Below are 15,624 nucleotides of genomic sequence, written 5' to 3' on the forward strand. Positions count from 1 at the left end.
GATTTTGGGCTCCGATGCTTTTCTTTATTCATCGCGTGTCTTGAAGGAAAAAAAAAGTTTCATATCCCCAAAAAGAAAAGTCAATACTAAATTTCATTTTTAGAACAACAACAAATGAACGCATGAATAATTCGACAAACATTTGTTCACCGCGCGTGCTGTGTTTGTGAGCGGGACGATTTTCATATTTAACGAGGTTACGTGCCATGTCGGCTCCGTGATAGCCCGCTGAACAAATTTATCTGGCCGGTAATTTATAAAACGGCCCGTTAATTCCACTGGAGATGGCCTCTGAGACTAAGCCCCACTGTACAGAGCGTCCATTGTTATTAGTTCAAAAGGCCTCGGGGGAGGCCTAGCAGGCAATAATGCCGGATAGTGTTGTTTACTATGCCAGCAGATGAGATCGCCACCACCTGTGTATCTCTTTGTGCCGAGTTGAACATAATGTAAAACAATACTAAGTTTAGGGAAAAAGATGATACGGTGGGAATTGTTTACTTACAAAATTAAATTGTTCCGGATGTAATTTTGTAATGTGAATCTTTCATACGTCGAGCCGCTTTTTCCATGTGAATAGCCTAATCCCAAGCCCACAAAAAGCCCCTAAACTCTTTAAATGAATATGATTAAATAATTAATATTATTAAAACAAATATTAGAATTACATTAGTGCATAATAATTAATTACATTAACTGTAGCAGTTGACTATATGAATGCAGTTCACTTATTTGCCTTGAGAGGGTGCTGGTGTGTTGGTAATGGAGTGCAGAGAGAGACCTTTTTAGGATGTTTAATTTGTATGTTTTTATTTTAAATTTCCAGTGATTCAGGAATCATTTACAAGTCCCCAGGAGCAATGATATTTATTTTTTGGAATTTACTTCATGAGTTTACTTCATGCTGTCCAGTTTAAGGAGCGAAAAGCTACAAAAAAAAAAAAAACATCCAAAGTAACAATAAAAGTAGCCATAATAGTTCTTTGTAGTTTAGGTTTGAATAATCATTATTATTCTAACTAATCTACACTAAATTGAGGTTTTTATGAGTCGAGTATGACCCGGACTAACAGGTAAACGAACAAAGCCTTTTTCCTGTACAGCAGGAATTTCTTAAGAAGCTTTAATGGGGTCGGGCCGAGAACTGCCGCCGCATCTTTTTAACGACCAAAGTGTGCTTTTGGTTTAGCGGCCCGCAATCAACTTTGTCCTGTCGCGTGCATTCCTGCCGCCGTCTCCACGGCGACGCCACTCAAGCGGGAGGACTGTTTGGATTGGATTCAGGCGGCACTTTGCGGTGGCAAGGGATTCGATCTAAACGCTAACTAAAGAGGAAGGCCGGTTAATACTACATCTTTCCATCATGGCCCAGACGAAAAAGTTTGATGATTACAGCTAGAAGAGTGAGGGATGGGGAGGCGGGGAAATATCCTTTTTTTTTCATCAATGGAAAACACAATAACACAGTTTTGCGACGGAATTTCTTCACAGCACGCCACATGAAAGGGCAATGCATATATTATCACCAGAAGAAAGGGCAATGCATACATTATAGAGCTTCAAGTTTCATGCGGGATTGCACGCATCACACCATGTTTGACAATATAAAAGATTTTACAGAGAAAAAAATATCCAAGCGTCATTTGCAAAGCTTCCAAAAGCTAGGAAAAGCGCCTTCGACGCCAGTCTGCTAGAGGTGCAACGAATAATGCATTATCCAATCAGATCAATGATTATTTCCGATATTCGATGAATTGTTTTGAGAGCCCAAATTGCCCGTGTGTTCAAAATTTCAGCACCTAGACTCGATATTTTCACACAGCCCTCTAAAACAACCTCTCAAGTAAGCATAGTTGGGGGGGGGCTAATGGAAAATTGACGTCCGTACCCAGCATCTCTACGCATGAAGCACCTGAAGGCTGCTTTGCAAAAAAAAAAAAAAACCTCTCTCCAGTTCATGAATTAGCAATATTATTTCTGATGAACAACGATTTTCTGTGAAGCCGTAGAACAGCGTGAAATGAAGATAACGGCAAGCTGCCAAGTGAAACATGAACCAGCCTCACGTTTATTTTTTTGTCAAACAGAAAGTGTGTGGCCGCAGGCATTTTTCCCACTTTTTGTGCCGGTATTCTAATTTTGAGCAATTTTAAAATCTTTCTAGCCGCAGGATTCACAACATGCAGCTGCGGCTCTGTATTTAGCAGCGCTATGTGCGCCACTTATCTTGCTACGCCTCTTGCTCGCCAAACAAACCTCACCCTTCATTTAGCAAACTTTTCGGAGGCATTACCACCTCCGCCGATGTTGCGCGCCTAGCTCTCAGGGACAATCCAATCAATAGACCTCTGATAATCAGCGGGGGTCTAAGCCAAAAGATCAGACCGGGCTTGATGGATTTGGATTAGCATGTAAACAGGTGTAAATAATGTCATTCCGTGGGTCAATTTCACCCTTAAAACAACTGTTGCGTGAAAGCGGAAGAAGCCGATAGAGCCATGAGTCTCCCGCTTATCCGGTCGCTCGTAAAACAACATTATACTGTATTACAACAGGGGGGGGGGGGGGGGGGGGGGTCGGGACACACACCACAGCTGACACACGCGCTAACCCCCAGAGAGGCCCCCCATCATCATAGGATGCTAAATATATCCACCTGAGAGCCAGCATTTCCCAAAGGAAAAAGCCCGTGGAAAAATTCACACGTGTATCCGATTCCCAATCCAAAGTGAAACAAATCCAGGAAAATTGCAAGGCTATGTTTTCGGTTGTATTCTTAGGTCACAAACGCGCAATGTCACGAGCAAAGGAACTCATCACTGCTGATATTTCTGTGCATCTGTTTGTGTCGATTATGTTTCTGTGCCTTCGTCCAGAGTCACAAAAGACTTAACCTTCCAAGTATTAACTCTTTCAGTGCCATGAATGAGAATTTGACATGTAAAATACTTTTTTAATGAAGGGACAGAAGACACTCGTGATCAAGCGCTGTTGCGGTAGATTCATATGCAAACTGTTTTGTCGCCGTCACAAAAACATTTTCGCTGTTTTGTTCATGTTTTATCAAAGGGAAGGACTGGCGTTTCGGATGCTTACAGAAAAATATTTGCGTCAAAGTCAATGTTGTGCAGAAACACATCTCTTCACAAAAAAAAAACTCATTTTCTCCTTTTGTCCAAAATAGCTTGGTGTCACAATTTTCAAACGGCGATTACTAAAAAAAACGGAATGAGGCAGAATCTTACTTTCTTTTTCTAGGTAAAGAATGGAATCCCCTCTGTCATATGCCAGCACCAATGTCATACAATACAATATTCTGTCGGCCTTGAAAGATGCGTCGAAATCGGCCGCCTTTTCAGATAACGCTGAAAGGAGGACACTGAACGAATTAAAAACGAAAAAAAAAAAAAAAACACACATCCTACATGATCCCATAATCTGTTCAAGTAGAGGTCATAAAACAGCTAATGTCTCACTTGACTTTTGCGCACTACATGGATACAGTATCTTTATCCAGACAATCTCCAAAAGCATGTGCTACTCTGGGATTTTCCTTGGCCTGTGTACAAGCCCTATGCAATCAATTCTATATGGCAAAAAAAGAAAGAGCCAGAGATGGACTAAGACTTTACAAAGTCCTGTATTTATGTAACCCTATAGAGACTCTTTCCGAAAGTATGTTCAACTTTTTTCTTGGCCAGCCACTATTGTACAATCAGTAATGAATGGCTTACATCATCCCGTTATCTCCATCCGTCCTACTCCTCACCAAAGATCATAAAAACGTATGGGTGGTCTCGGGCTTTTTAAACAGCACTGCATTCATGTCTATCCAGTCAGATTCTTGCCAATATGATTGACCCTGGAGCAATTTGCCTTGGCCAATGCATTGTCCCACTAGGACTACTTTTGCAGATTTGTACATCTTTACATGATCCAATTTGTCTCAACATTTACTGTTTTTAAATTATCAGTAAAATCAAATGTAACCCATTGTACAAGTATGCATTTCGGCTGAGATTTTTGCAAGAATAAGCACAATGAATGTATTACTTTTTAATGCTGTGAAGGAATCGTTCACTTTCAGTTTCAAATTAAGAGCAAATTCATTGGAACACAAAGTAACTTTTTGCTCAATTGTCTTATTAGTGACTTCATTTCAAAAATTTGAACAGGTTTATTTTGTTCAGTCTTAATACAGATGCAAATTGTTCATAATGATTTTCCAGAAGACAAACCAGAAACGAAAATGATGATGTCACACAATTGATCTTCTGGAGTTGCTTCATGTAATACGGCTAGAGATACCAACACAAAGGTAGATCCAAAGTTTTGCAAATCAGACAGGCATGGCACAACACTCCTTTTCAAGTATTTTTTTTTCATCTAAATACGTTACGGGATAGTTGGCTGAAAAACAATTTCACAAGGGGGGGAAGGGGCATCAACCAATCATGAACCACTGTACTATATGACCGTTCTCACTATGTCATCCTGTGTCCTAACCTCATAGACGTTCCATGTTGGTCTAAGAAACTGTCCTGTAGCTTCATCCAGACCCAGACCAAATTTATGAAGCCCTGAGACTTTTTCCTTGACCCCCCCAGTTATTAAAATCTTACTTGATCCCGCGATCTCGCCTACGGTTCACAATATCGAGTGATCAAGAAAAAAATGTAAGAGTTAGTGGTGGTCCAAACCTTTTGCACAGTACTGTATGATATCTGGTCTTTCCACACAGGAAGCGGCGTTAAAGAGGTAGCAAGCAAGTTCCAAAACAACCACATGGGGTGGTTGTGAGGTTGGGGGCTGGGGGAAGGCGTGGGCGCCGTAGGAACTCCTGGAATTCCAGACTGCTTATTTCGGAGCTAATTTGACTCAGCTGTGAAAATGATTACCGGGCCGCGATGTAAGAATCCTGACGGACAATATTTCAAACCTTCTCAAAGATTATCGTGGACGGCAAAGGGAAGAATAAAAGAGGTCAAGCCAGAGAGAAAATCACTTCTTCCACGGCGACTGCTAAGAATGCTTGCTCAGGTCTGGGGAGCAGCTGCTACCCCTGCCCCCAATGCTTCACAAGAAAAAAGAAAGAAAAAAAAAGTGAGAAACCAGAAGCAGGAATACTCCCTTTCACCTCATTTTTTCGCGGTAGTCATTCAAAGCGGATGCCCGCGTATCACACTTTGTTCTCCGCACGAGAATTGCAAAATGACTTACCAGTTTCCTCATCGATGGTGAATATCCCCAGGCCAGAACCGTCGCGGACGGAGTAGCGAATTTCTCCGTCCCTGCCTTTGTCCTCATCCTCGGCCGCGACCGTCATCACAGAAGTCCCGACGGCAGCGTCCTCCTTGATAAATCCCTTCTCCACAAAGGAGCGGAATAAAGGCCGGTAGAGGTTTTCGTTCACGTCCACCACGTCCACCTCCACAAAGCAAGTGGAGGACAACGACATGGGCTTGCCTTTGTCCTTGGCCTTGGCCGTCAGGTTGTACACCTGTTTGGTCTCGTAGTCCAGGCTCCGCACGATCCGGACCGCCCCGCTCAGTTTGTCCACCTCGAAGTTCCCGTCCCCGTTGTCCGTCAGGCTGTACCGGATCTGACTCGAGGCCCCGAGGTCGGGGTCGTGGGCCTCCAGCCACATGACCACCGTGCCGACGGGGAGGTCCTCCCTCACCTTGATGCGGTAATTCGGGGGGATGAATTTCGGCGGGTTGTCGTTCACGTCCTCCAGGGTGATCTTAAGCGGTACGGTGGACACGAGCTGCGGCTCGTTCTCAGCCAGGTCGCGGGCGGCAATCTTCAAATTGTACACCGGATGCAGCTCGCGATCCAGCGGCTTGGTGACCGTCACCACCCCGGACTCCGAATCGATAGCGAAGTGGTCCGTGCCGCCCAAAATGGAATAGCGCACCTCACCGTTCCCGCCTTGGTCCTTATCCGTGGAGTCCACCTGGATGATTTCCGTGCCCGCCGGAATGCTCTCGCTGATTTCGACAGAGTAGGAATCCTGCAAAAACTGCGGGACGTTGTCGTTAGCGTCCAAGATTCTGACATCTAAGAGGCGCGAGGAGGACTTCTGCGGAATGCCGAGGTCATAGACCGTGACATTGAGCGTGTAATGGTCCTTTGTTTCCCTGTCAAGAGCGGAATAAACCAAAAGCCAGCCTGTCTCCATTTCGGCTATAAAGTGACTCTCCGCGTCGCCTCCCGAGATGACGTACACAAGTTTCCCGTTGAAGCCGCTGTCGGCGTCGGCGGCACCTAAATGAGCGATGCGACTACCGACGGGGAGGTCCTCCCTGACTTCCACCATGCCGGGGAAGGAATCGGCAAACCGCGGCGCGTACCGGTTGATGGAATGGATGTCCATGAAGTGGTCGTCCGGCTCAGGCTGCGTGTGGACCTTGCTGCCCTGGAGCAGCTTCTCGGCCAGCATGGTCGCCACGCCGGTTTCGACGCACTTCACCTGCACGGGCGTCCGGGCGGTGATGACCGTGACGTTCATGTACATCGGCTCCGTCTCGCGTTCGCCGTCGCTCGCCACGATGCGCAAACTGTGAAAGGACCTTTTCGCCGCCTCGCCCTCACTCAGCGCGTTCCTGAGGGAAAGCACGCCGGAGTTTGCGTTCAGCTCAAACAGATCCAGGTCGTCCCCGGATTTGATGTAATAGCGCACGAGCTGCAGCTCGTCGGCGTCGATGGCAGACACCGTGGTTATCTGCTCGCCCACCCCGTGGTCTCTTGGCACGGTGACGTCACAGTCCACGTTTTCAAACAGCGGCTTATTGTCGTTGAGGTTATTCAACGTGACGGTGACGATGGCTTCCATCTCCCTCCGAAACGGAGATCCCCAGTCGGAGGCCCTGACTTTCAGACTGTAAATCCGCGGCACGAGCTCGTAATCTAGCAGCTCCGAGGTGCTGATGACGCCCGAGAAATAGTCAATGACAAACGGCTGAGGATTGACATTGGTGATGCTGTACGTGACGTAGCCGTTCTCGCCTCTGTCAAGATCGACGGCCGTTACGGTCATCACGCTGGTCCCGACGGGCGCGTTTTCATCAACGGTGGCCCTGTACGACGTCTGATGGAATTCAGGCGCGTTGTTATTTACGTCGATGACGTCCACTACGACTTTTGCTGTCGCCTTCCCGCCGCCGATCGTCACGTCCAGCTCGAAGCGGGCGGCGGCGTTGGCATTGATCGGCCCGGCTGCGCTGATCAGGCCGGTGTCGGGGTTGATGCTAAATCGATCCGATTTGTGGCTAAAACCGTATATGAGCTGGGGGTGCTTTGGAAGGGCGGTCACCATGACGACAGGTGTATGAAGGGGGGCAAATTCGCTCAGGTTGACTCTGTAAACAGCCTTTTCAAAGACAGGAGGCCCCGTTTTGAACTGAGGGGAAGAGACATGTACCAATTTAGCAGATGAAAACTGAGGTGGGCTGCCCTTGTCCTTTGCCTGCAAAGTGAGATTATATCCAAACGGTTGACTCTCCCAGTCCACATCCTTGACCGCTTTGATTTTATACTCCTTGCTCCCCGGGCTGGTTCTCACAGCCCTGAATTGCTGAAGCGGGTCACCGGCGACGATAACCAGCGACGCGATCTCCCCGTTGGGTCCCTGGTCTCCGTCCTCCACCGTCACAATGGCGAAGGTGGGGTCCGGGTCGGTGTCAGAGGGCGCCAGGGCGACAGCGGCGACCACCGGAGCGTTCTCATTGGCCTGCTCCACCCGCACCGTCAGCTTGGCTGTGCTGCTGAAGCCGCTACTTCCGTAGAGCTTCATGCCGCGGTCCACCGCCAGAATTTCCAACTCGTAAAGCTTGGTCTCAGAGTAGTCCAGGCGGCCGGTGAGCGTCACCACACCGCTGGTCGGGTGCACGGCAAACATGTCCGTCCACTCGCGGAAACTGTAGTAGTACTCCCCGTTTGTACCGATGTCGGCGTCTGTCGCCGTCACCTTGGCCACGCTGCTGCGTATGGCTGTGTTTTCAGGAAGTGAGATGCTGTAAGATGTGGGAGAGAAGAGGGGCCTCAAATCATTGGTGTCCAGCACCTGCACTGTGACCTGGGTGCGGCACTCCATGTTGGTACCCCTCTCTGACGCTTTCACCGTTAGCACGTAGTGGTCTCGAACCTCCCGGTTGAGAATGGCTGTGCTGCCCCCTTTGGTTCTGACGCGCAAAAAACTAAAGTCTCCCAATAGGTAGTCCTCGGCCTTGAACAAGTTCTCGTTGTCCCCGGAGATGATTTTGTAGCGTATCTCCCAGGCGGGGTCAGTAACGTAGATCCCCATTTTGACGTGGCTCTCGAGGTAGGTCTTAGCGGCAGAGTTCTCATAGATGGTGGCGTTGTAAAGGGGCTGCGTGAAGTGAAGGGAGGTGGCCCCCGCCAGACAGGCCAGCTGCAGAAGCAGCGAGGCCAGCGAAAGCGCCCGCCGCCCCGTCATCGTACCTTGTTCGCAGCTGTCGTACCACCTGGAAAAACAGGAAAACCAGACTAACGTCAAAACATGAATGGCACCTGATTGAAGTTGCAAAGGGGAGAAAATTTTCCGCAAAATTTGCGGGTACATTTTCCGCAAACTAAATCATCTAGCCTTCTATTCCACGCAAATTTTTGAATCTGGTTTGTTGGAATCGATGACATTTACAATTTCAGTTACCTAGGTCATTCGTCTTGCTAGGTGGACGTATTAATTGCACATGGTGTTGCTTTCAAACACAGAATGCCATTACTGAAAACAAAATTCCCCCTCATTTTCACTTAATACGTTTTACAACATGAGTTTATACCATAGTTTCATTCCTACGATGGCGATTTAACCCAAATTTGCAAGTGTATTCTACAGCCAACCTACACTAACAAGGTTATACACTCATAATTACTTGAAATATTTACGAGAACACACCCCTAACTCAAAAAAAAAACGCAAAATATTATCAGAATGTATGAAAAAAGACGCCTCGATGACATATGATACTCAAGATGTCATAAAAAATGGATGCCTAGCTCCAATCAGCCTAAAATTGGGTGCACACGTCGTTTATAACAGGATGCATCAAAAACTGTCAATGAGCAATGCCTCAAAGTGAACAGGCAGTCGGCCATTTTGGTTTGAGACAGCCATTTTGAGGCTTGGACATTAATTGACTCCTACTAGGGAATTCACCTAAATCAGCCCGAAGCAGAAACACAAAACCAGTGATTCCTAACCTGTGCACTGTGCCGTGGGAAACTATCAAATTTCACAGTCTAGAACAATTAAATGCTCCTCAACTCTATGTAAACACATGCTGCCATTCATACATAAGAATAATAGCGTTGCGTTCAACTAAATAGGCCTAGATTTCACACTTAAGGGGTTTGTAAATACAGTTTGACAGTCATTTTCATTGCGACTTGTATCTTTAAAGGGGAAGTCAAGTTGAAAAAAAAATTCATAATGATAGTATTGTCTCTGCGGCCCAGCAATCTAAACACAGCATTGTGATCAGAATTGAAGGAAAAAATATGAATTTAACAACAAAATGTACCCGTTTTCATCCATCTCAGGGGACATCCATTAAGCCACTTGCTGATGTTTGATAATGACCTCGCAGTTGCTCATGGGCTCAGATAATGACCAATCAGGACCTTCTGGTTTTCTGATTTTGGTCATGTTTGCAAGCTAAGGAATGATTGGTCAGTACAACTGTGATGTCATTTTTAGTCGAACAGCAAGTGAGAAAATGGCCACCTTTTGAGCTGGGTACTAATTTTGTTGCTTAATTCATGTTCCAAAAACACAATATTAATCAGAATGTTGCATTAAGACTTGTGGGGGTGCATAAAACATCTTGTAAATAACATATTTGCTTTCATTCCCCCTTTTAGGTGTGCACATATTTTACATATTACAATTTTCTGCTTAATAACAGATATACATTTAATATTCCAGTTTTGTTTTATATTAAAATTCAAAAAGTAATTTTTGGAGTACTGCACATGAAGTAGTTCTCGCAAAAATCTAAATGAAAAAAGCCCATCAGTCCTCTTACAACAGAAGAGGGCAGTGGCTGACTTTTTCAAACCTGTGCAAAGGGAGCTGAGATTGGTTTTATTTTAGCCGATCTCTGATCTTCCCAAATTAAGGAAATTACTGCCGATCAATCGCTGCAGGCCTATTGACCGTTATCTTTTTAATTTCACTTATTTTTTCCAAATGAACACAACATGATCCAAAATGAGACTTGCGCAGTTTTTATACCTATCAACCGACTCAGACCAAAGAAAACTACTACATATTTCTTCAAATTGTGAACATACAGCATAGATTATTGACGATATTAAAAAAGTGTCCCAATTCTTCCGTGCATGTATAATAACTAAAACACAACATAAGCATCCATAACATCCAGATGAGGAATTTTCACAGCGTTTTGCATCAAGTCCCCATTGCCGTGTGCAAATCCCATTTCCTCAGCAATGTGCACTTCATAAACGCTGTGACATGTGCTGTGATAAGCTATCGCATCACATACGTTCCTAGTGTGTGTGGGAACAGTCTAGTGACTCATTTATGCACACACTAGCTTAATGTGCGCACGCCACAAATTGCCCATAAACCACCGTTGCGTACACATGCCATTATGCAAATGTATTCCATTCCGCAGACTTATTCCTCTCCATCAATTATGCCACGATGATAAAGAAATTCCGTTATCTCCCTGCGCCCTGTACGGTCATAAAAGTAGTTCCCTGGCGCATAAAATGCCAAAAGCAATTACCATTACAACTGAATTAAGAAATCCCGAGGAAAGAACGTACACTGTTTACTTGTGTAATTAGCTCTCTCGTGCGGTTAATCGGTGTTCACCTTAAATGTGAAACCGCACGGGCTGCAGGTACAAAAGAACCATCTGCTACTCGTGGGCGTCCATTGTGAGGGGATATAAGGGGGAAAAATCCAAACTTTAAATATATTACTTTAAACAAGCGAAATTCTGGTTTGTAATATGTGCACGAATCGCACAGATTGACGATTAACATTTTTTAAATCAGTATTTTTGACTTAATGTGCAAAGTGAAGCGCTCGAAGAAAAGTATTTGAAATTCCCATCCCCCATCAACTCAACATCAACCTCATGCAAAAAAAAAAAAAAAAAAAGCCGAGCGAGGAATTTGTTCCGAACGTATGGAAAGACGAGCTTTTATTCAAACCGCGAACGCGAGTGTCACGCTCCCTGCTTTAAAACAAATCAACCGACTTTTAATTCGATCTTTACCCAAACTCAACAGCGACGTGATTTCCTTATCATAAAAACCGAACTACCGCGCAACTTTTCCATACTTTATTCCGTACGATAACGAACGGAACTGACTAGTTCGGGACAAAACCAAGTCACGTACCTTTTCACCCCCAAAGAAATAAGGATTAATCCCGAAGTTTGGGAGGCTTGCTGGGTACTTTAGGTAGTCCAAATGTCGGCATGATGGTACGCGGAGCTTGCCCGAGCTCGCCGATCATCCAACTGACGGCAACTCCGAGCAGGAGCTCTCTCTCAACCTCCTCACTACTTTCCCTTGCTCGACGCCTCTGCCGCGCACTACTTACACGACTGCGCTGCGAAATCACTCCGCGCCTGCGCGTGGTCCGGAACTACTTCCAAACTGGCAACAAGTGAACTCAATTTGATTTCGTTTCTGTATGTTTCTCCCTCTATATTTTAAAAAAAAATAACTTTAGTCATGTAAGGCGTGAGGTCTAAAATGACTTTTGTGTTCTTTCTTATCCCACTGGCAGGTACGTAGAAGCGGACAAGCGACAGCTGAGCTAACATGGAACAATTTTGGAAAATGGCGAAGGAACCTCAAAAAACGTGAGGAATGAGTCGAGTCGTAAATCCCGAGACACAAAATATGTTAAAAATACACACTTTGTTTATTTATTAATTGTTTTATCAACATATTTTCTTGTTACAATGCTTTTTAACAATTTTTTGTCAATATTACAGCGAACGGAGAACACATGTAGCAAGATATACAAGCAATTACAGATCATTAAAAAAATAACATATTGTAATAAAAAAGTATATGAATGGACGACTTGCAAATTAGAAGAAATGTAAAAAAAAAATAGTTGTTTACAAATGTAACCCTCTTGCAGTACTTTGACCATTTTTGGGTCATTTTCTTTCACATTTTTATGGTATTCTGTCGACTATTAAGGCATAGTCCACACCAATGGGTGCTCAGTGTGTTGACCTAGCTATTGCTGGTCGCTCATATTGCATTGCACCAAGAAAAAAAACCACACCTGATGAAAAGAAGGTAAATCCAGAAAAAGGAACCTCATTCGTCTCTTTTTTTTTTTTTTTTTTTTTTAGTGCCCTGAATTAACAGTTCTTTTTCCCAAAACAACACCGTGTTATTCACATCATAGCCTGCTGACTCTAGTAGCTTGGACACCATTGAGCTAAACTCTTACATAAATGATTCAGCCAAAACTTTACATGCAAGCTTTTTGGACAATATACAACGCTCAGGAGATTGATTTGGTTGCGTACAGTAATTTCCCAGTTGACGGGTGGCCAAACTTTCCACGGATCCAACTATTTGTATACAAGCTATTAAAAAGTAAGCGGCCTTAAATTTTTCAACATCTCCCTGAAACTGCTCCTGTTGCTAGCCCGACGAATTTGTCTGGCGCTGTCGTCATTCAACACAATGTTCCTTGAACATTTTGGCAACGGTCCTCACTTAAACTTAGATTCTTCGTCTACAAGTTATTAAAAAGTGCGTTGGGTGAGTTTCTTGACACCTCCCTCGAATCGCTCGCGTTTGGCAAATCAAACGCGAATATGGTGTTCCCTCTGCCAACGTCTTCTTTCAACTCACACATAGACGACTTAAGTTTGACGCCACGCTGTGAAGTGGCCGGCAAAAAATGCCCAGGCCTCCTGGAGCCGGCGGTCTGGCGTGAGAATGTGGGCCTCGCGTCCATTCGGCGGGGGCTCATTAAAATCACATTTGCCCACAGGCCGAGGCAACCAACAAGACCTGCGGGCTTTGTGTGCGCGCAATGTGGGAGAGTTATTGAGCTGGAGAGAGGAGGGGGTGCTGGAATTCAATGTTTCATCTTCCTCCATCTCAACCTCAGTTTAGTCGGAGACGGCGTTGAGCTTTGCGACCCGCCCCCACCTTCCTTTCTGATCCGCCTGTAAAGCTTTAATTGAATTCAGGTCAGGTGATGCCCGCGGCCGCTTCCTCGGCTTTGATCCCCGCGCGTGTTTGCGCTCTTCAATACTGGGGGGGTCACGTCCTGCTGCCTTCTGGACCTCTTGGATGGATGGATGATGGACGGACTTGCAGGCTTTTTGCACTGGAGGACTAAACCAACCCCCTCCTGCTCCCCCTCAGCAAAGCACAGGAAGTCCTTTATTAACTTGTGACAGTGACCAGAAACACTTGCGTCCTGGGTGGCTTTTTCTTGAGAAAAGTCTGATGACGTTTTGTAGGGAGAGTATAACTGTGAATAGAAAAAAAAGAACTGTGAGTAAAGTGGTTTGACAGTCAAAACAACTTTTTGCTAAATTTGCATTCAAGAAATTACTGGGTGTCAAACGTATGACCCGAATCCAGCCCGCAGGGAGATTTAATATAGCCTGCAAGATGATTTTGTGAAGCATTAAAAAAATTATTGGATCAAACTCATGATTCCGCTATTCATAATCAAGAGATTCTTTTTTTTTACTTTTATGATTCATTTCTAAGTTCATATGAGTTTTAATGTACCGATATCTCCAGGAAGTGAAATGTCTTGTTTACTGAAGTCGCACCTCTCACGTGTAGATGCAAACCCCCCCCCTTCATGACACTTGGATTCCGGCCGGTCACGGAACATTCATCCATCCACCATCTTGGCCTCTAATTCTCATGAGGGTTACAAGATGCTAAAGCCAATTGCAATGTGAATGAATGAATTATTTTGCTGTGGTTAAAATGCAAAACAGTGTGACCGTGCTCATTTAGAGCCGTTCCTCCTATCAAATTGGTCCAGTGGGAACCGGTATTTATAACAAGAGTTTTCTGCCCATGCCACGATACAGCCCCTTTAATCTCTGGGTGTCAGTTGTGATGGTTGTGAAAGTTTTGAAATTCCATTTGCGAGCATTTAGGAATGAGGCTGTGTTGCCCTTCTGAACTTCTACCAGTTTTGACAATCTGAAGTGATTTTTGGCATCCTTTAATTCTTTTAATGCTTTTTTTTAAAGATGTTTCTAGATCAGTGGCCCAAATTGGGTCGGAATTGACACCGAGGAGTTAATGGCCTTATAGTTTGTCTCACACTGCCATTTTTTGTCAGAAGTTCATTCCCCAAAGGAAGAATCCAAATCCATTGTTTTGATACTTTTTTTTTTTTTTCACAGGAGAAATCAATCGGAGCCGAGCCGTCGGAAAAAGGGACTTTATTGAGAGATCCAAGTCGCTGGCTCTGTCTGGCACGTTGAGTGAGTTATGCCCTGCTTTTCGTGGTGACTAATGTCTTTAGCTGTAAGTCCACCCCCCACACCTCCGCCCTGGTAACTTGAAACCAGAGATCAGGAAAAGACAGATGACTTGCCGCGCGCCCGCAGCCAGGTCCAGACAGCTCTCTAGGCTCTCGCCGCAGCCGTGAATTTAACCGTTAAATAAAAGAGGGATTGGATGAGAACGATATCATATTTTGACGAGCCTGGCGGTGGAGGCGCTCGCCCCGCCGGATCCCCTCGCCCAAAGCACAGATCATAACAAGCAGACGGCAGACAAAGCGCAAGGCTATCTAGCAAGTGCGCTTATTTTTGTTAGATAAATCCATGTGACACTTCAGGACTAAGGCCACTTTCAAGAAAACAACATGCATGTAATTTATGGAAAATAATAAAGAATTCAAAACCTCCTGCGTAAGCCGGAGACTAACAGCTGTGCTCGGAAAGTAAAGTCTTCTGCTGCCTGCAGCAAAAAGCGGGAGATTACAATAGCAAAGCCTCCCCACCCCCTTTCTCCACTGGCGGAAGCTCCCCTAATTACCAAAAGAAGTGACAAATAGATACACGGCGTTGTAGAGCAACGTGTTTGGAGACTTCACGTAATTGCCTTCTCCCTCCTGCCCCTCACTCGCGTAGCGCATTGCGATCGGAAAAGAAATGGTCTTAAATAGACAAGTGCACGTAGCTTTTTGCATGCTAGGTGAGCCCTAACCTTGGGAGATGGAAAACTCCAGTTCAGGGTGTCCCCTGCCCACTGCCCCTAGAAAGCTGGGATAGGTACCAGCGGGCCTACGACCCTAATGAAGAAAATCCTCCAGGTCAAGACACATAGACCTCAGGAACCCTAGAAACACCAGGGGTAACGCCATGTCCATTAGATCAGGTTTTCGGAGGGAAAAAATGTTTTTTCGAAGGAAAAAGTACCGTAAATTTCTGAATATAAGCCGCAACTTTCTTCTAATGATTTGAGCCCCGTGGTTTTTAGTTCAGTGCGGCTTATCTGCAGTATTTTTTTTTTAATAGTCACCAGAAGATAATCCGCCTGTAAAGCAAATGTGTGTATCTCTTCAAGGTGTCAATTTATGGAACAATTACGAAATAGAAC

The 15,624-nt window shown here is 45.0% G+C and overlaps 1 protein-coding gene and 1 long non-coding RNA gene across 11 annotated transcripts in view; one reads left to right on the forward strand and one right to left on the reverse strand.

Annotated features, from left to right (window-relative positions):
• fat1a (FAT atypical cadherin 1a) overlaps positions 1 to 11,528 on the reverse strand; it is a 63,346-nt gene extending 51,818 nt beyond the window's left edge. For all 10 annotated transcript variants that reach the window (XR_015866134.1, XR_015866136.1, XR_015866133.1 and 7 more), the window contains exons 1-2: positions 11,401 to 11,528; positions 5,221 to 8,486 (exon numbers count right to left, since the gene is read on the reverse strand). Coding sequence is in view for 6 of the 10 variants with exons in the window: in XM_088419375.1 (XP_088275501.1) it covers positions 5,221 to 8,458 (3,238 nt within the window). In the remaining 4 variants the exon portion in view is untranslated. The remainder of the gene's footprint in view (positions 1 to 5,220; positions 8,487 to 11,400) is intronic.
• Positions 11,529 to 11,666: 138 nt separating this feature from the next.
• LOC148421663 (uncharacterized) overlaps positions 11,667 to 15,624 on the forward strand; it is a 57,879-nt gene continuing 53,921 nt past the window's right edge. The window contains exons 1-3 of the long non-coding RNA XR_015866278.1: positions 11,667 to 11,696; positions 11,795 to 11,870; positions 14,421 to 14,501. This is a non-coding gene — a long non-coding RNA (uncharacterized LOC148421663). The remainder of the gene's footprint in view (positions 11,697 to 11,794; positions 11,871 to 14,420; positions 14,502 to 15,624) is intronic.

This window comes from Hippichthys cyanospilos, chromosome 7 (assembly GCF_059441005.1).
Source record: "Hippichthys cyanospilos isolate Australia breed blue-spotted pipefish chromosome 7, RoL_Hcya_1.0, whole genome shotgun sequence".
Classification (NCBI taxonomy): domain Eukaryota; kingdom Metazoa; phylum Chordata; class Actinopteri; order Syngnathiformes; family Syngnathidae; genus Hippichthys; species Hippichthys cyanospilos.